General features: G+C 43.2%; 1 protein-coding gene across 1 annotated transcript in view; it reads right to left on the bottom strand.

Annotated features, from left to right (window-relative positions):
- The window catches only part of STAB2 (stabilin 2), a gene marked incomplete at its 5' end in the record, with an annotated part of 86004 nt that overhangs the window by 14754 nt on the left and 50485 nt on the right, over nt 1-20765 (bottom strand). The window contains 20 exons of the mRNA XM_080358598.1: nt 44-193; nt 1447-1570; nt 2021-2077; nt 3328-3474; nt 4268-4357; nt 4440-4616; nt 5158-5217; nt 5503-5628; nt 6019-6165; nt 6266-6349; nt 8133-8180; nt 8648-8767; nt 11044-11115; nt 12931-13004; nt 13547-13672; nt 15198-15274; nt 16795-16840; nt 17787-17882; nt 18564-18759; nt 19615-19710. Coding sequence (XP_080214724.1) covers nt 44-193; nt 1447-1570; nt 2021-2077; nt 3328-3474; nt 4268-4357; nt 4440-4616; nt 5158-5217; nt 5503-5628; nt 6019-6165; nt 6266-6349; nt 8133-8180; nt 8648-8767; nt 11044-11115; nt 12931-13004; nt 13547-13672; nt 15198-15274; nt 16795-16840; nt 17787-17882; nt 18564-18759; nt 19615-19710 — 2113 coding nt within the window. The remainder of the gene's footprint in view (nt 1-43; nt 194-1446; nt 1571-2020; nt 2078-3327; nt 3475-4267; nt 4358-4439; nt 4617-5157; nt 5218-5502; nt 5629-6018; nt 6166-6265; nt 6350-8132; nt 8181-8647; nt 8768-11043; nt 11116-12930; nt 13005-13546; nt 13673-15197; nt 15275-16794; nt 16841-17786; nt 17883-18563; nt 18760-19614; nt 19711-20765) is intronic.

The raw sequence follows: 20765 nt of genomic DNA, 5'->3' as shown, positions 1-20765 counted from the left end.
GGTGTGATGTGGGCAACAGCAAGGAAAGGAAACTTCAACTTACGCCTGCAGCTGGAGCCATATCTGCCCGGCAAGCAGAGCTCGCACGAAGTCCCATTGAAGCCGCTGTGGCAGCGGCACTCCCCTGTCCCACTGTACCCATCGTCACAGGAGCCGTGGTTGTTGCATGGGGTCTCTGGGCCCCCAGGGCAAGCTGAAAGGTTTAAGAAAAGAAAGAAAAAGTGGCTGTTTAGCTCAAGTGTGTGTTTATTCATTGTCACTGTTATTTATTGTTTTGTAAAAATCCTTGAACTGGGAAAGGCTTGTAAATGCATCTTTGTTGGGGCGTGTAAAAGCACCTGTGACGCTTGCAAGCTTCATGCTCCAAATTCCTTGAAGCACTTCTACAACTCCTGTCAGAAAGGTGTTGTGGACTCTCCCAGCCCTGGGTCTGGGTGCTGTTGCCTGGGTGCTTGCTCATTCAGATCCATCAGTGAATGGCACTGCTCAGCCCCTGCCCAAATCCAGCCTTGCTTGTGCACATCCATGTGGTCTCTGTGCTGCTGGGGTGAGCACAAAAGGCAGCTGGGCTGGACAAATTTTCTTGGGATCCTCATGTGTCTCTGAAATCCAGCCACTGTGCTGGCAGGGCTATGTGTCCCTGGACCTGTCTGCCAGCAGAGATCCTAACCCAGATCCCGACCCCCTGTGCCCTTGTGAGAGCATTGATACTGTTCCCCGTGGGGCTGGCAGGTGAAGGAGCACACCTTTCCTTAGCGCCTGCTAACAAGCAGCTGCAGACAAAGCTTCCCAAACTGCCTCACACCTGTTCAAAGCTACAATATCTGAGCTTACTCCACTGATGTCTGCACTTGCACATGGCTGAGGAATTGTATGTTGTGTCTCTGGTGTGTCCTGGTATCACTGTCATGAACCTGATGTCCTTTTTTGTGTTGAAAGCACTTTCAGCTGGTGACCAATTAAGACTCGCTGGGCTTGGTTATAGCAGGGCAGTCTTTACTTTCTGTAGCAGAGGTGTCAAACTCATTTTCACCAGGGGCCACACCAGCCTTGAGGCTGCCTTCAAAGGACCAAATGTAATTTTAGGACTGTATAAATGTAGGATTCGTTACATTAATACAATCCTAAAATTACATTCAACCCTTTGAAGGCAACTGCCAGGCTGATGTGGCTCCCAGTGAAAATGAATTTGACACCCCTGACCTATAGCATTCATTTAGTTTGCCACTAGCATGGCGTTTCAAACTTGCTGTAAACGTGAAAAAGAGATTATTTGGAGTGGAAAAGCAGTAATACTTTCTGCGTACTTTAGCTCTTGCAACAGTTTCCCCATCTTGCAGCTGGTCTCTCCTCATGCCCCCTATCCCAGCTCTTGCAGTTCAGCCAGCTGGGTACTGCATAGCTGTGTTTGGGGAGGCCACAGACCAGCGGAGGTGTGTGTCCTACCTTGGCAGTCTGGTCCAAAGTAGCCCTTGCAGCACTTCGCCATGTGGATGACCATGGAGCAGTTCCTTTGGCAGCCGTCCCTCCGTAGCCCATAGTACTTGTACGTGCACCACTGGATTTCTTCCTGGGCATCACATGTGCCAGCGCAGAGAGGGGGAAAAACACAGCAAGATGAGTGCTATGTGGTGGTTTGGTTTATTTCCTCTTTAAATAGCAGTTTCTGATGCACATTGCATCAAAATGCAATGTGTGAAGTGTGATGCGCCTGCCTTCTCTTTGATTCCCCACTTGCTGAGCACCATTGATGAGAATGGAGGGGCTGCTCCAAAGTCAACCAAAGCACTTGCTACACTTGATACTGTGTGAGACTGACAAACGTCCCCCACCACAAGTGTCTGGGTGTTTGCCCAGTGACAGGTTTGTCCCTGATGGTTTATGGCATCACTGGACAGCATGGTTTCACTGCTGAGGGTTCTCTTTTTATTTTTTCAAAGCAACTTATTCTAGTTTCCTTGTGTGAAGCACATAGAAGAGCAGGTTAATATTGCTTAAATGCAAAATTTTAACGCATTACCTTTGGTTTTGTCCCTGGAGGGCATTTAGAATTACTGAAACAGCTAACACAATGTCCCTGTTGTAAAAATTAGAAAAGAAAAACCTGTATTAAAATAATGGCAACAGACGGCTGTTTGACATGGACAAAAAGTCTTTTATGAGAACAGCAAATATGAGTAGAGTCTAGGCTTATTACACTTGAAACAGATTATTAAAAACTCTGGAAGGAGAGGAGAATGACAACAAAATAGTTGCATTAATTTAGTGCCATGAAATGCAAGAAAATAGTTTTGATACCAGAATATAAATTCTGAAGAAGAAACTTTGCTCTGGATTTAAACAAATAGGGAAGAGATGGTGAATATTTTTCAAATAAATACTGATGTGCTCTGCATCAGATCTGGATGTCTAATTGGGAGTAGAGGTAAATGGTTACTTCTTGGAAAGCACTGATCAGATTTGAGCAAATTATATCTATTTAATTTAATTTAATAACAACATGAAACAAAAGGTAACCTGACCAGATGGGTTACACACAAGTGTTGGTTTTATCATCATCATAAAAATATAAATTCCAATTAGCTTTTTTTAAGACTGGCCCTTTTATTTATTTTTTTTTTTTGGTTGGTTGGTCTGTTTGTTTTTTACTTCTAGGTAACTTTTTCATACATTCAAATAAAATGATTTTGAAACTATTTTGAAATGGGTTCCAAACCTCCTGTTTGTGGGACCCATCAAAGTTAATGGAGGAAATGTCCTCCTCACTAACAATGCTTGTTCAGGTGTATTAAAGGATATTTCTGGGAAAGCAAGAAATGTGAGAGACCAAGAGCCTGGCTAACAGACTATGCAGCTCCCAATCTTGTGCCCTTAGCAGCCTGTGCAGCTGTGACAGCAACGCCGTTTCTTTGTATTTGGGAACTTTGTAAAAGCAGTCTGAATGACCAAGTTCATAGTGTGAATTTGTATTAATTTAAAAGTATGATAGGGAGATCTGTCCATGCTCAAATTTATGCTCGCATTTTTAAGGTACTGTTCTTACTGAAAACAGGGAAGAGCTCACTAAACAGGTCTTAACTGAAACCACTTGGCCTGTGTGTTACTTAGTGTGGATGTAGGATTTCTGTTGTGTATCTTTCAGGCTTCGTACTGCACTTCTTAACCCAAGCTCTAACCAGTGCAGCAGATGAAGCCATCCTGAAGCGGTGGGACTTAATCTCAGCAGTGTCAAAGCTGCCACGAGTGTTGCCCTGGTCTCTGCGAGGACAGGGTTTGGCCCTTGGTCTGTGTCTTTGCTAGGATGGGAGACCAAAAAAGAGAACTGACCATGAAATCCACAGTGAAGAAGCTGTCACAGCGTCCCCCTAGGCTGGGGTCCGTCAGAAGGCAGTTGATGCCGTAGGCGATGCCTGCATCAAATTCCAGTTGCCGCTGCACGATCTTGCACTGTCTGTCATTCAGGAAAAGGGCACCCTGAGAGATGGGATAAGGAGAGGGGAGCGTAACAAGTCATGAGCCAGTCTTCCCTGGAGCCTGGCTGAATCCAGGGCTCCAATGGGAGCTGGCAATCATCCTCCCCTTGTAGGAAAGTTCTTGGTGTGTTGAACTATCCTGTAGGTAACACTGACAGCTGCAGGGGCTTGAAACCAATTTGGGGACTTCTCTTCCTGTAGCTGAATGCTATAACCTCTCAGATGGGTAGACCTTTTTCCTTTCCTGAAGGGGACAGATTAAACAAGCGAGATGTTCACAGGTTTACCTATGCATGTTTAGGCTTAGTCATGTTTTCGGGGGCAGATGCTTGCCAAGTATGATCTGACATATTTGCAAAGAAAAATGTGCCATTCTGGCATAACAGGATGCATACATGCCTCCAATCTTAGCTCGTAGGTCCTTACAAATCAGAGTGTGCATGCAGATGCTATGTTCATGGCGCTTTTGCCAAAGCCAGGTTCACCTTAGTGATTTTCCGTTGTGTATTTCATTGTAGTAAAATGTGATGGTATTTCAGTTTTGAGGTAATTGAGAACTGTTTTGAACAAACAGTATCTTACAACAGAGAAAATGACAGCTCCAAGGAGTCCTGCAAATCATGTAGTTTGCTGAATCTGATGGGTTGGCTGCCCTGGTTTTGTAATGGTTGTTATGGACTGGTGAAGACCAATCAAGTTTTGGTGCCTCTGACCCTCTCTGGGGACTACACACAAGCACAGTGGGTCCTGAAGGAGGGGGAAGGGTTAAGTGTGCTGGCGGTGTGAACACTTACAATCTCCCCGTTATCTCCGCAGCTAACGCTGAGGTTGGAGCCCTGCAGGGTCTTCAGCGAGGCAGAGCTGGGGAGCTGGTAGGCTAACACCTGGGAAGGAAACAGGGGAGATGCATGTGTCTGGGGTTGCATGTCCTGGCCTTGGCAGTACTCCTAAAAGTAAAGGGCTTACCGCAGCATCACGGACAATGTGGAATTTGAGGTACTGCACCAGTTTGTCAGTGTTGGACTTTTTGAAGAGGAAGTCCTGCTGCTCCTGTGGCAGCCCACGGATAGCTGCATCTGTGGGCCAGAAGAGTGTGACGGGTTTGTGAATAGGGTCGTAGATCAGGCCAAGCAGGTTGTTTTTCTGCAACATGCCAAAAATTGAGATGGAAGGTTAATGCTCCGTCTAAAATGACATTGAACCTATGGGGTGGATCTCTGGTAAAACTGGGCACAGTGGCCTGTGGGCTGCCTGGTCACCAACCTGCAAACACCATGACTTTAAAAAACAGATGGCTGAGTGGAGCTGCCCAAGTTGAGTTACATGACTGACTTCTGAGAAGTGCCTCATCACTCAGGGCTGCCCACTGAAAATGGGGCTGACGGCTCAACTTTAGGCTCAAAAATTCATACCTGGGTCAAACCTTGGTCACATAATTTGGTACATATGGGAGGACAGAGCTGAGTGAGGAGGGACAATGTGGCTGTGGGTATAATTGACATCCTCACTGCTCTGTGGGAGAGGGATCACACGGTGACCAGGGTTGTCTTGTACTGTGTTTTGAGCCCTTTGGCTCCATTGAACACCATCCTGCTAGTGATGCCATGTGCCATGTCTGTGCTTTTGTCTTTAAAAAAAGTGTTTAAAACCTTTGTCTAATGGCTCCTGTCTCTTGTGTCCTTACCTCTAGCAAACTGCTGAACAGGATGTATCCATGTTTGGCTGCAACCATTTTCAGGCTTTCCTACAAAGAAAGGAATTTTAGTAATTTATCTCATAAATACATTATATGGGTATTTAAAAAGCAGATATTAGCTTGCTTTCCCCATAAGTCACTTCTTATTATGAAATCAAGTCCACTGTAAAATGTCTGTGGAAAAATCCTTTTATACTGTTTTTCTACAACTGCAATCCCTGAATTAATTTTAAATATAACATTTAATTTATTCAGCAGTGTCAAACAATGTTTGTATAAGGTCTTTTTAGTGGAAAAGCCTGTGGGTTGAGAATGGCAATGAACTGCACATACCTTCTTAGGGGGGAAATCCTGCATATGTGGTGGGACCAGAATTTGGTTTATGACATGGATCACGCCATTTGTGCCAACAGCATCATGGAGTATAATTTCAGCTTTGTTGTTCAAAACTACTGAGTTCTGGAAAGGCAACAAAAACATTTTTTCTGTGGAACCTCATGGGAGGGTGATGCCAAATTTATTTGACATGGTGAGCCCAGACCATTCTTTCTTTGTAACAAACAGTAGCTTCAGTTTTAATAAATTGCCCTTTTCTTTTTCAAACTCTCATCTCGGTCATAAACCCAGAGTCTGAGGACAAAACAACTTGCATCAAAGCAAGGGTTGTACAACTCCACTCTTCACATAGCAGATAAGTACAGAATGCTTCACCTGAATGGCAATCTTCTTTTAATGCTATTTATTTATTTTTGTGCATCAGATGAGGAAAGGGAACCATTCAGTTTTTTTAAAAAAGCTGAATGAGCACAGACTTTTGTTATTGTCCCCTGTCTCTTCAAACTCTGTTACCTGAGAGTAGCTGATGTGTATTGGGTCCCCATGGAGAGAGGTGATGTTGGTGATTGTTGTCAGGTCATTGTACAACAGACTGGCACAACCCACCATATGGTACCGGAGGATTTGAGGCATCACTCCTTTGGCAGTCCAGTCCTTGACCTGCAGCAGAAAGTGGAGGATTTAAGAAGTGGTTGAGCAAGGCAACTGAATCCAAAAACTCATGGTCAGCTTGCCAAAAACTTCTGGCCTTTTTACTTACTCGTGGGTCACTGTTTAGTATGTCTGTGCGAGGTACAAACAGAGTGAAAGGGCCAGGGCCTGCAATATCTCTGACAGATGAGGCCTGCCAAGTATAAGAGGACAAAGCAGTAATGAGTTGTTAATGCGCATAGTGCCCCCAGCCCCCTTGCTGCCATGTGTTGGGTTCCCTTCCCTGCAATGCAAGGGTGAGAGAAACTCTCTTGTACTGTGTGGACTTTCCTTCCCAGACCTGTCTGTCACCTCTGCCCATAGGTATAAAATGGAAGATTTTTCTCTCTGCTCTTTCAGCTTCTAGCCAAGTCTCCATTTCCTCTACAACACTGAACAGTAGAAGAAGAGATAAAGGTTGCAACAAACATGAAGAGTAGGGAGGGTGGAAAGGGCTATTCCCTCCTTGGTGAGGAAGGATGAATAAACCCTTTCCTCCTGAGAAAAGCAAGACTGGATAATAGGCATGTGTTTGTATATGCATTTAGCTGATATGTGGTTGCTCATAACTGGGAATAGATTAATTATTGCTAGAGGTACAAGAGAATGTGAGGTATTGCATGTGCTTTGCAATGACCATTGACAAACCAAAATAAGAAGAGAGGTCTGCTAAAGTGAGAGGAGGCCATCTACCTATCACAGGAGCAGAATCGGAGCTAAAATACAAGTCTTTGGACTAGCAGTCCAGTATACAGATTTGTGCTGCCCTGAAGCTCAGGGTAAACAGAGAATTACCACTGCCGATCTCCGAAAAGCAGTAAGAATTGGCGGTGCACACTGGCCATCCAGCAACACACACAGCACCCTATGATGTTTCAGAGAGGCAACTGAAAATTGCATTGCAGTTTGGAAATGCAGCAGGGGTAGTACAGGAGGGATATTGACTCAAATCAGACACGAGAGATGTCCTTGCAGATCTCAGACTGTGAAGGAGTGAAGGCTTCAGTTTTAGGTCTAGTCTGAAGGCCCTACATTTCCCTGGGATCTTGGTCTTGATCATTAATACTCTAGAGATTTTAATGGCAGTTAGTTTAAATTAGAGCATCTCCAATATTAGTGACTGGCAGCTCTGTGGAGAGGTATCTGGAGGTTCTGGTGGACGGCAAGTTGAACATGAGCCAACAGTGCCCTGTCAGCCAAGAGGGCCACTCATGTCCTGGGTGCATCCAGCACAGCATTGCCAGCTGGGCAGGGAGGTGATTGTCCCGCTCTGCTCTGCACTGGTGCGGCCTCACCTGGAGCATGGGGTGCAGGTCTGGGCAACACAGGATAAAAAAGATATAAAGCTACTGGAGAGTGTACAGAAGAGAATTATGAAGTTGGTGAAGGGTTTGGAGAGGAAGCCATATGAGGAGGGGCTAAAGTCACTGGGTTTGTTCAGCCTGGAGGAGACTGAGGGGAGACCTCATGGCAGCTATAGCTTCCTCACAAGGGGAGGAGGAGGGGTAGGTGCTGATCTCTTCTCTTTAGCAACCAATGACAGAACCCGAGGGAATGGCAGGAAAATGTACCAGGGGAGGTTTAGGTTGCACATTAGGAAAGGTTCTTCACCCAGAGGGTGCTGGAGCACTGGAACAGGCTCCCCAGGGAGGTGTCACGGCCCCAAGCCTGACCGTGTTCAAGAAGAGACTGGACAAGCCCTCAGACACATGATGTGAACTGTGGGGTTGTCCTGTGCAGGGACGGGAGTTGGACTCTATGATCCTTGTGGATCCCTTCCAACTCAGGATGTTCTATGATTCTGTGACTGGTGATCCAAATCCAGTACCCATTAAGTTGAAGGATGTTGGTACATGCCAGATTTTTGCCTGCTTCCCCCCCTTACACCCCTGAGGGGGAAAAACATCCACAAAACAACCCACTCACCCTTTTCTTACCTCTAAGAGGTAGTAAAACCTAGATGTGTTGGAGTTCCTGGGAAGTTCCTGCAATCAAGAATAAGGCTTTGTAACAGTGCTGAAAATGTGAGGTGACATCCATAGAGTGCAAACAAACACATCACTCAGTCACTCAGACAAGAAAGAGAACTTCTTGTTTGGAATAAATGCTCTCTGTATTGCTGCTCCTATTCTGCTCTTACTTTGCTCTAAATAAAAATACTAGTATTAACTCCCTAGTACTGCAGTCATAAAAATTGTCCATCAGTTGTCGAGTGTGGTGTGTGTTTGGTTTGGTGGGGTTTTTTTTGTTTTGTTTTGTTTTGTTTTTTTTTTTGCAGGTAAAGTTATCTTGCAGCATCCTGTTACTGCTTTCTTGGATTGGGACAATTTCAAATTCTAGGGCAGGTTTACCATTTTGTCCAAGAAAAAAAATGGCATATTTCAAGAGAGAATGATTGTATTAAATAACTATCCAAAGAAAAACAAGGGACAGCAAACATGCAGCACTTTACCTGGAAGATACTGCCACGGCACTTAAATCCATCACCAATGTAGTTAGGTTTGCAGGTGCAGGTCCTTTCTGTCAGCTCGGTGTCATTACAGATGGCAAATTCACTGCAGCCTCCATTATTCTTGTAAGATCAAAATTTAAAAAAAATAATTCCTTCATTGCCAGGTGTGCAAAATAATTCTAGTTCACCACTTTTTTTTTTTTCTTTTGACATATATAGCTTAGAAAGACTTAATCCTACCAGTTTTTTGAAAACAGATCTTACTGTAACTTTTGATGGTATATACTTTTTTGCAAACAATAAAGAGCATTTTAGGTTCAGAAGAAATATCTCTCTGTTTACACAGAAGATGTAGTTTTGATTCCCTCCTTATATCTTCAGTTCATGGTGCTGTAAGGTTCCAAAAGATTTCCATGCAAGTTTCACTCTGGACCTTAGGGATAAGCCTTGTCTGCTCTGCCAAAGCAGCACTGGCTTACACTGACAGGAACTATTTCCAGATGTAGTTTGCTTTCATGTTGCCAGGAACCTGCATTTCTTGAGGAAAATTATCACAGGACTGTCTATTTTTCTTTGTCTGTCTGATGGTTCAGGCCTGCCACATGTGCTCTCCTCCAAAACATCTCCTGTCTACCCCCAGGTACCACCAGTGCAACCTTAGGCTTGGAGCAGCAGATGCACCTCACTTGGCCACCTGCCTCCAAGAAGCTCCTTGTGCTAAGGAGAGATGTTCCTCATCCAGGAGCAGTGTTCTGGGGTTCAGAGCTCTGCCTTGTCACAAGTATGTGCTCCCCAGTTAGCACCTCAGTTTTCAAGTATGTTTCTATCCTGGACTTCAGAGTAAATCAGGAAAAACTGAGAAGTCATCTTGCTTTCTTTCTTTGTGCCTGTTTCATGGAGACTTTTCTGCTGCTGATCATCTCAGGGATCCTTTCCTATGGGCCACGAGTGACATCAGAAGCTCCTTTGGGACTTGGGCCCTGCAGTGAGCCCTAACTATAAATAATGGGTTTGGGTGCACTTGCTATATTTTCGGCTAGCTTTAGGTGGACTGTTGGCAATCTTGGGTTTATTATAGCTTGCCATGAAGCTTTGCTGCACAGAGTTTTGGTTGTAGTGAAGCCAAATTAGTCTCTGATCTGACAGTGATGCTTCTCAAGACTATTTTTTTTTTCAAATGTATAATTAGCCTGGTGTAATTAAACAAGTAGAAGCAAAGTTGCTGGAACAAGGCATAGGAAAAATCAAAAGCATACAAAATCATAAGAAGCAGTGGCTCATAACTTCAAGCTGCCCTTCCTCCAGCTTTTGTTTTTACACTTGCTCTTTCATCTCTGCAACCTTTCAAGGTTAGATAAAGTCTGCTGACTGGCCAGGCTGGGAGGGTGAGAGTTATTGTCACTGTACTTGGAGCACAAAGGATTAATGTGCACAGGAGAGTGTCCCTGCTGCAGCTTGCCAAGAAGCAGAGCAATGAGGCTGGCGCAGAAAACCACGTTGCTTGCAAATACATGGTTTGCAGTGTGTGAGCCAGCTTGTGCAGAACAAATGTGGCTGATTCTCAGCCCTCAGTGATAGGTGAGAGATAGAATGCGGAGTGCCATGGGAAGCCCTGCATTGCATCATTGCATGTTGTAGATGGCAAGAAGGGAAGTGGTTGGTGCGGATCATGTTTTTCTTTTGTTTGTTTGTTTGTTTGTTTGTTTGTTTTTCTCTTTTAACCACCCCATCCAGAGTGGTTTCCATTCTCCCATCCACCATCTCACCACCTCTGTTTCACCATTCACTAAGCTGCCTCTGTTGCAGCTTGCAGTGTCGCTATCCTGTATCTTGCATCCTCAGGGATGCATTTGGGATGCAGCATGCACATGTGGGCTACAGGGCTTTGCTTTTTGACTTGCCCCACAGAAGCTCTGCCTCAGTTGAGCCTCCAGGTTGAGACCTCCATGGAAAACAGCTGTTTCAGGGCCCCCAGGCCCTTGAGCACCTCTTTGCCCCATCACAGATTTCATTGGTAATGATGTGGCAATGTGAGGGCTTGATACACTATTACATGAACTGTAGCAATGACAATAAACTTGCTGAGAAGCTACGACTTACATTTTACTACTATAGACTGTTTCTCTAGATCTGATGTGTTTTTTTAAGACTCAGTGATGTCGGGGCCCTCATTTGTGTTATGTCCCAGCTGTGGTCCAGGAAAAGCCCTTATTGCAAAGTTAGTTTATAAAATAGCAGCAGCACTAAAGCATATTCTGAACCAAGCACTTTTAAAAATTAGCCAAGTTAATGTAAGCGGATTCTGGTGTATCTGACTTAAGTTTTGAATACATGCAAAACCTAAAAGTGTAATGATTATAAAAAGACCTTAATTACTCTCTTTAATGGATACTTACTTGTGAACACAGGCTGATATATGTGCATCTTTTACCATCTCCAGAGTATCCCTTCAAACAATTACATACTGCCTACAAAGCAAAATCAGAAAACATGCATACATGGAAAGGTATTTGATTTTTTTTTTTTCCAGCATACTTATATTTCATTTACTTTTTTGACTGATTACTTCATGGTGATATGGTGTGCAATTTATTAAACTGAAAGTACATCATCTCTCCTGCAGCAGCTTCTTAGCCAGCATGAGCAACCATAAACTGAGACTGGGGAATAACAATTTTCAAGGGGCTCTATCCACCCTTTCCCTGCCTCTCCATCTCTCATCTCTCCTCTGCTGTCCTGGTAATTCACAATGACCCCTCTGACACCTGTGCAAAGTCATCTTGCTGGCAAAACAGTCTAAACCCCTAATTTGTTTCCCTCATTTTATTTGTATAGATTAGTATTGCCTGCTCTTCTCTTTTCTTCCCTTCCCCTGACTTTTTTTAAAATGGTGAAAAATATCTTCAAAACAAACTTGGAATTGTGTCCTGATGTTACTACCAGCTTCCCATGCAACAGTATTGCTTTTGGCACATCACAATTACTCTGTTTTGTGCTTGCATTTCTCACAACGATGAAAAATTGACATGGCTGCAAAGAACTCTTTCCAATTCACTGCTTAATGGTTCTCAATTTAGAATTCACATTTAATATGCAGGAGATCAAAAATTCAAGGAGACTTCTCCAGCAGAAGTAAAACTGGTAGGCAGTGTAATAGCAGTGTCTTACGTATCTGGATGACTGAAAGCCCTACAGAAAGCAGATGCATTTCTGTCCTGTAAGTTTGACTCTGCTGCAATGGGATTTTTCAGTGGAGGTTATTATCGCTCTGATATTAATTATATTCTTGTGAGCAAGGAAGTATAAATAATCATGTTGCAGCTACCATGTATGGAAGAAAATAGCTACCACCTGTCTTGTCTAGAGGGATGGGGAAGGAGATAAATGCCTCTGTGGTCCCATCAGAAATTTACTGACTTGCAAATGGCGGTCAAGGCAAAGAGTTAATTGCTCGGTACAGGCAAAAAAGGGCTTAAGGGGCTGTTGCCTCTCCTGTCTCTGGAACAACTGGAAGGCAGGAGGTGCCATGGGACTCCTGGTTGCTGTTTCCTGCATTGCTCCTGAAGAAATACTGTTGTGCAGTCCTTGCTGGAGGATTACATTCCTGCCAATAGCCAATATGAAGCTATAGGGGGATGATAAGAAGCGATGCAACCAGGGTGTTCGACTTCTTCTGAAAATGTTATGAAAATAGAAACACTAATCTGTGTCACTTGATTGCCCAGGCCAATTTCTTTCTCCTTTCCCCTTTTGTCCTCTTACACTACTTTATCTTTGTGGAGTATGTGGTACTTCTGCATGGAAGACTCAGAACAGCAGAGGAGTTGAGTGGATGCTGGTATGCTGTAACCCCTGCATGAGAACAATGATTCAACCCGTTTTGGTTCCTTGTGAATACGCTTGAGCTATGCTGGGACAAGGGCTAGTCTGAAATGGATTTTTTTCCATGGACAGTTTCTGTAACAATAAAAGAAACATCAGGCAGTACTTTCAAACTGACAGGTTGTTCACATCAAAACCTCCCAAAGGAGAAAAACAACTGCTTCAAACAACAAAGCACTGCTTTCCTCTGCAGTTTTGGATTTCTTTTACTGAGTTTGTTTTTTTCATGTTAGTCCACACTCTCTCTCAAATACCTTTTTGAGGGAGACATAGGCTTTGCAGAATTTTTGTTATGAAATCCACTTTTCAATTGAGAAATAAACTTTACATGGGGAAATCTTTCTTTACCCAATTGTAAACAGTTGGCCAGTCTTATTTTTCTGCACTGACAAAGTACTCACTTGATTGGGTCCAGTCTGCGTGCATTCTGCATTTCTATCACATCCACCATTGTTTTCCAGACAAGGGTTGATTTCTTTATAAAATAGAAAAGGTATAGTAAAAAAAGAGTGATTTCTGAAAACCCAGGAAGGGAGAGTTTTAAGTAAAGCATACTAGAAATGCAGATTTGTGACAACTGTGACTCAATGAAACTCATTCCCTTTAACTACTTAATAACTCGGTCTAGGTCTTGCATTTGTCTTGGTGAAGGCTAAAGCCCTGCTGTCAGCATTTCTAAGACCACACCTGGGAAGTTATGGTACAACAGTGTCTGAAAGTCATTAAGTTTGCAACAGTCAGAGGAGTGTGGGTGAATCAGGCTGCTGAAGAAGGGGCTATTCTTGTTGAGAGGCAGATTTTTTTAATAAGCTTTGATGTCACACAACACTGCTGTAGTTTTGTGGTTGGCCAAGCAGGATCAACCATATGGCATGTAGAGATGCTTTTGGCATCAGGGTCTATAGTATCAGGAAACTGCAGTTCTGGGTTGCAGTAGGAGGAGGATCTGCCATTTACAGAAAAACTCACTCCTGTAGTTTTCCTTCTTGTGACACATGAGATATTGCAAATGCTTACCAATGCAGACTATTCCATCTCCAGTGTACCCCGCATTGCAGATGCATGCTCTATTGCCAGGTGTTGTTCTTCTGCACTCTGCTTTGGCAGAACAGCCACCATTGCTGGTCTTGCAAGCATCAATAGCTGAACAGTGACAACAACCCAGATTAAACCAGTGTGCTTAAATGGCTTTTCAGGTTAAGATGTATCTATGTTTTAAAAGGATTTGCTAATATTTTCTAAATACAGGATCTTTCTGATTGAAGAGGCCATGGATTTTCATTAGTGCCAGACATTTAACACATCTTATTGATTACAAGAGGGAAAGCTGAGAAGATACTTCTAGTCTGGAAGATAAGAATTCATCCAGGACTGACTTTCACTAACTTTCCATCTTCCATTTCTGCCCATTCCAGCCATGCACCAGAAAGGGGACTTTCACATTCTTCTCTAGATTAAATGGCCATTTGAAGCTTTCCCTTAGCTTGTTTTTGTTCTGCACAAAGGTCAAATGCCTTCTTTTGCAGGAGGACTAGAGTGTAATACCACCCAGCCCTCCTGTGACAAAAAGTCCTGGTTGTTACTCAGGTGGATACTTGTGCTGTTTCTCCAACCCTGGATGAGTGAGTAGCTGGCAAATTGAGCTTGCTTGGGTTATCCCAAGACGAAGGAAGAAGCCTTTTCTGATCCTCAGTGTGAATCAAATCAGCCCAAACATTTCTCTAGTTTGTGCCTCAAATGACCCTAAACTGCTATTTCAGCAGCTGTAACAGCCAGACTAGGCAGATGACTTGTCCTGTAACTGGTTTTGCCTAGGAATACTGTATAGGGGAATAAGGGTGAGCACAGAGCCACTATGTGTGACCTGTGTCACCCACCTCTTCCTGCACATGAGGAATTTCCCACCAGCAGATTAAAATGGATTTGTTTGATTTGTGCCAGAAGAGAAAATGAAAGCAGAGTGCTAAAATCTTGGATTAGGACCCTGCCAGCCATTGTAAGTAGACAAATATACTTCTGTTCCCAAGAGAATTAATAATTTAGTCAGTTAAAGATTAAGTAAAACAACTGTAAAATTAATTACGGTCACTGTAGCCGGAAGCGGTCTATTTTGTAAGTCTGGATATCCCAGGCTCTTGGAGGGACATTGCGGATAAACTGCTATTGCCCCTTTCAGAGGCAGTCTCAGATCTCTCTGGTCTAAATAGGTTGATTTTACCACCCCAGAAATCTGTGAAACTTGAGAAGGCTGAGGAAATGGTAGGGCTATACAGCTTCCAAAAGCTGGAAGTGCTATTGTACCCTGAATTGGCCTCTCTTCGCTGGGCTTTGCGGGGAAAAGGAGTAAAAGTCATAATCCAGGTTTCACTGCTCTGCAAACAATGGAGCCTGGGTTGTGCACGGCACGTTCCCTTTTCTCTGGTCTCCCTTAGCACAATGCCCCACAACCTGGAGATTTTGAGCCCTTTGTTTGTTGTGAATCTGCACCTGTTGGGCTCTTATTCCTTTGGAGGGAACTGGCAGCAATTCGTGTTTTTTAACTGGTGTATAGGGAAGTGCTCATCTCTGACCAGCTCTACCGTGACCACAGACTACTTCGAGCGTGTTTTGTTTTGGTGTTTTCCTTTCTTCTTCTTCTTTTTTAAAGTGAAGAAAAAAGTCCACTTGCCTGTGCAGAATGTCCCATTCCCCTCGAATCCAGCTGCACACTTGCAATAGGCAGTGCCATTTGATAGGAGAAGGCAGCTAAAGAATTAAAAGGAGGGAAATGACATTAAAATAAAGAAAAAGAAAGAAAAAAGTAGGTTTTGTGTACAGCCCTTGTTTCTATGCATTGTTCCAAAAGTAATGCTGCACAGAAATAGCAAGGCATTCAACCATATGGTATGATGTAGTTACAAACATAAAAATGAATGTAGTTGGTTGCATTTTGGATGATTTACAAACATATTTTGGATGTATTATTTTAAGTATTGCAAGCCTTGGCTGCCAAGTGTCTTATTTTCTCATGCTGAACTCCAGAAGTTTTATGCCTGCTCACCCAAAAACTTCATCAGGTTTTGTTTGTGTGCACACAACTTATTGAGGGATGAGGCAGAACTGACATGCAAGGGTAGGAGCCAGGCATCCAAGTCCTCTGGGTTTTGTTTGTTTGTTTGTTTGTTTTTTCCAAGTTTGGTGTACTATATACAAATGTGGGTTTACTGTTCCATGAGCTCTATATAATGCAGGGATTGCTCCCTGCTGTGACCCAGGGCATCATCAGGATGCAGCCAGCACAATCGCTTCCTTCCCACCCACTTCTGCTGTGCCTGTCCGTGTACCTACAGGGGTATGTCAGTAGATGGATGAAGCTCAACAGAAGAACTGTCTGCTTTCCCTGGAGAAAACAACACAGTCTTGATGCCAGTAGGTGGGGGATCCCACTGAGCAAATCTGAGAGTGGAATATTGCCAAAAAAACCCGCAAACCCTGGTAAAATAGCCCTGTTGTGAAGTGTAGTTCACAAATGTGCATGGGGCGAGAAGGAACTACATCTGGGAAAAAAGAGGTTTGACCCTCTGGTTTCTCTGTTCCTATAGAGGAGCTGTGGCTGAAAATGATGTGACTTTCCAGCCATGTTTCCTTGTTCTTTAAGTGCCTCAGGTTATGGAAATCTTGATGTTAGGTGAATGATGGGGTGTGGGTGAGCTTCAGTAAATGGCTCAATGGGGTGACTTGCTCCTTTTAAAACTGGTTAGTGTCTCAGTATTGGTGCTAGACTGCTGAGAGCTTTATTTTTATTTTTATTTTTAATATTTTGATATTAAGAGGAAAGCTGTTTCTTGTCCAATGCAACTCTCTTTGAAGTCCCTAGTGCCAATGGCATTTCTCAGTTATGTATGTCATGGTGGATGGGGGGAAATAAGAGGGACAGATAAAGCCAATCTAAGAAACCCACATTTGTGATCAGACTTGCCCTGCTCTCTTGTTCTCTTTAGTGCTGCAGGCTCTTTGTATGCTGCATGGTAGGATGTCTCACAGGTGTTTTGTTTTTTTTCCTCCCCATAAAATCTCATTTGTTTCTTCTTTTAACATGCACATTTGGACTTTTTGGCCTAATTACTGAGTATATAACATTAACATCACCTCCTGTCTCTATAGTGGAAAACATGAGTGTTATCTATGCTGCTGAGAAATCTTCATAAAGAGCAAGACAGCTTTTTGCCTTGCAAGAGATCCCCTTTTTCTCCCCTCTCCTCCAAATAAGTGGATTCCATACATACTTAGCACTGGTATGGCATGAAGAGTTACATGCGTCATCTGTGATTTCTACAAGAGGGAAAAAAAAAAAGAAGCAGAGTTTAGAATGTTTTAGGTCAACATCCTTATAATTGTCCAGTCTTTTGCTCCCACAATGCAGAGCTGGAGTCTGTTACGAGTTCTGCACCAGACAACTACTGTCTCGGTTTGTATAGAGACTCCATCTGTATAGATAAGTGGCTACCACTTAAATTCAGTTGTGGGGAAAAGGCATGTTAACATATCACCAAAAGAACATTTTGCCTGCTGTCATTTATCTGTTATCACTCTGAAGTTTGTGTGTTATTAGCTTAACTATGTCAGTGTAGGTTTTCTAAAGGAACTGAAAGTTGTTCAGATATAGCAACTATAGCAACCTTTTAGCTCTACAGTTCTTTTCATTATCTCTTTTTTCCCCAAGCAAATTTAAACCAGATATTTAATGCTATTATTAATATTCTTATATTAATATGTTTTATTTTATACTGTTAGAGTTCTGAAATAGTTAAATACATTTTAATTATGTCTAACTAAAACATAATTTTATTCAATATAGGACCTGTATTAAACCAGCACAAACGGATTTTTATCTGCTAATTAATTTTTTATTGCATTATCAAGCACATAATTTGCCATTGAGTGTTGTATAGCTAAATTAACTTATTGAAGCACTTGAGGGGCTTTTGATCTGAGGATCAAAATACGCTAGTTAACTGCTTTGCAAAATATATAGCCTTAACAAATGTGATATTCTTTTGGGACAGATACAGGGTGACACAGGTAGAGAATTAGTTAAGTTGGGCATTTAAATCTCAAAGGCAGTATCTCAGATGGATCTCTGTTAATATAGTAATTAATTGGCATGGCACAGGAGTGTCACCCATATTTCAGTGCATGTGGAAGCTGCTGGGTAGTGCACTGGCATTTCCTGAAATGCTCACTTCTCACTCCAGAAAAAAAAGGAGGGGACACTCACTGGTCTCACATGTCACCCCTCTCCAGCCAACGTCACATTCACAGGAACCGTCGCCATCAATCCCGCTGCTGCATTTCCCATGGACACAGGTGCAGGCTGTGGGGAGAGATGGGAGGAAACCCCTGGGCAGGGTAGCTGTGTCCACAGCAAAGCGAGGGGAAGGGCAGGCAGAAGGGATAGACCACAATCTTACTGATGGAACATTCTGCTCTAGACTATTTCAAGAAACGCTTTGGCATGTGCCCATTGGCTTATAGCGAAAGAATAAATCTAAATTAAAAAGATATTTATCTTGCCTCTATTCCTAAATGCAGGGACTGAAACTGCATCTTAATGAGAAAGCACTGGTGAAAAAGCAGTACTGAAGAGGATTATTCTCACTGGATGCTGTTCTAAGCCTGTAGCATGCCAGAGTAGGAAGCACTGTCTCCAAACAAGGGAGTAGAGAGAATCATAGAATCATTTTGGTTGGAAGAGACCCTCAGGATCATCAAGTCCAACCTTAACCTAACACTGCCAATAAACCATGCCCCTAAGAACCTCATCTATGCATCTTTTAAACACCTCCAGGGATGGTGACTCAACCACTTCCCTGGGCAGCCTGGGACAGAAAAAGGGTTGATGAGATTTTTAAGACTGGCTTATTACCTTGAAAGTGATACACCATTCCAGGATCGAGAATGGCCATGGTTAGAAGATCTAAGGGTCTAAGGGGAAGATTTTTGACATCTGACAAGACTAACATATGTGCCTGTGTGTTGAGGGAATGCTCAGTACCTTGATCACAGTTCCGGCCGTATTTGCCTTCCAAGCAGCTTTCGCAGGCTGTACCGACAAACCCCTCTCCGCACAAGCAGGTGCCTGTGCCGTTGATGCCGTCCAGGCAGACGCCGTTCCCGAAGCAGGCGTTCCCCACTCTCCCCGGGCAGGGCTGGCACTGCTGCCCGAAGAAACCCGCACAGCACTCCCTCGTCTGGAAACCCAGAAATGCCGTGCTGAGGGTCAGGGTCAGAGTGGAAAGTATGGTAGTAAGGAGATGGCTGCTGGGTATGATCTGTTGGGACTGCTGCTGAGTGGAGGTGAATTGGAGGTCTGGATTCTTAGCAGCGCTTCAGCTCTGCCAGTCTCTGACCATGCTCCTTACTGTGCCAGTGCTCACGCTGCCATGCCAAATCCTTGGCAGGAGCCACAGGCCCTCCACTGCCCCAGGGAAAGAGGGGTGGGGTTGCCTGGGACAAGCATGGGGTTACCTTTCCCAAACCCGTGCTTCCTCTGCACCACCTTGGCTCACAGTCCTTCCTATGCTGCAGCTGTCAGCAGCCTTTAACCTTCCAATTATAGAATCATTTTGGTTGGAAGAGACCCTCAAGATCATCGAGTCCAAACGTTAACCTAGCACTGGCACTAAACCATGTCCCTAAGAAAATCATCTACATTTCTTTTAAACACCTCCAGGGATGGTGGCTCAACCATTTCACTGGGCAGCCTGTTCCAATGCTTGACAATCCTTTCCATTAAGAATTTTTTCCTAAAATCCAATCTAAACCTCCCCTGGCACAACTTGAGGCTATTTCGTCTCATCCTATTGCTTGTTACTTGGGAGAAGAGACGAACACCCAACTCGGTACAACCTCCTTTTAGGTAGAGAGTGATAAGGTCTCCCCTGAGCCTCCTTGTCTCTGCTGCATGCAGAATAAAGGCCAATAAATATTAATATATTCTCAAGGACTGCCTTGACATGCTGTGTGTGTTTAGCGGGATTACAAAGGGTGTGAAGTTCAGGGATGGGGGTTCCAGGCTTCTACTGCAACAGAAATGGTGTACTCACAATGATAGTTTTAGCACACTTTGGCTGGCACCCGATCTGGATGGTGTACATTCTCATATTGTTTTCTGAGAGGACACAGTATTTCTTCATCCCTGCCTGAACAAAAATTGGAGAAACAGCTGCACCTCTGAGTAATATTGATCAGCTACTTTCAAATGTTTTAAAAAATGGACATTAACTTTATGCATGCTGTACATTGACTCACACATTCACAATGAAAATGAAGGAAATCCTTTTACAAATAAAAATGCATTAGGTAAATTATTTCCTTTCTAGCGAACATAATGATCAATTTAACCCAGTGCCCTGTGGCATTTTATAGATGTATCTAATACTGCCTTTGCTTAGAATTGAGCAGAATTATTTTCCTGTGGTCTAACAAACATTTTTTTGGACATATTTCATATTCTTCCTAATTCTTCTTGGAAAACTGAGTGCCCAAGTTCTGCAAAAACAGCCGTTGAAACTTTATCATCCAAGTCTGAACATAGTTGGGAAAGACTGTTTGCTGAAGAAGACTTGCTGGTCTCATTGTACGCTTGTTAGGAGACTGAGATAAGCATCCATCCAGCTGTTCATTGCAAGGCAAATGTTAATGTTTTTGAGTTTTACACATGAGTACTTTGGTTAGGTTTTGCAGGCAATTACTTAAATGGGGTGGATGGGACTTGATCTGCTTTGGAATCCTATTACTGGCATAATTATTATTATTATTTTTTTTTTTTTCTAAAGAAGAAGAAATTATGCTTATATAATCCCAACAGAGAGGCTTTTCCAGATAAATTTAGATGCTAAGAAACTCTAGGTCATATTGTGGTTGACAGGGACCCGCTAAATATCTGTAGTTCTTATTCGTTGGCCCTGGGCATCCAAATTCTCTATAGTCTCCAAGTCTCCTTGCGATCGTAACTCACATATTGTTCACGAGTATTGCTGGGGACAGGTTGAGTTTGACCTTATGTACAACTCTGATTTGAAGGGCTCAAAGCTGCTTCTGTAATTCCTCCTGTAGCAAGCATACTGCAGACAATGTTTAACTTCCTCAGTTCTGCATGGTAGAGGTAACCTTTGCAGTTTGAAGAGACTTCAGTTGTTCCAGAGCATATTAGAAACTGGTCTTTAAAGATAATTTTATCTTCAAGCTACCCTTG

The sequence above is a fragment of the Nesoenas mayeri genome (assembly GCF_963082525.1).
Source record: "Nesoenas mayeri genome assembly, chromosome: 1".
Classification (NCBI taxonomy): domain Eukaryota; kingdom Metazoa; phylum Chordata; class Aves; order Columbiformes; family Columbidae; genus Nesoenas; species Nesoenas mayeri.
Note: the sequence above shows the minus strand (reverse complement) of the source record. Positions and strands in the feature narration are given on the sequence as shown.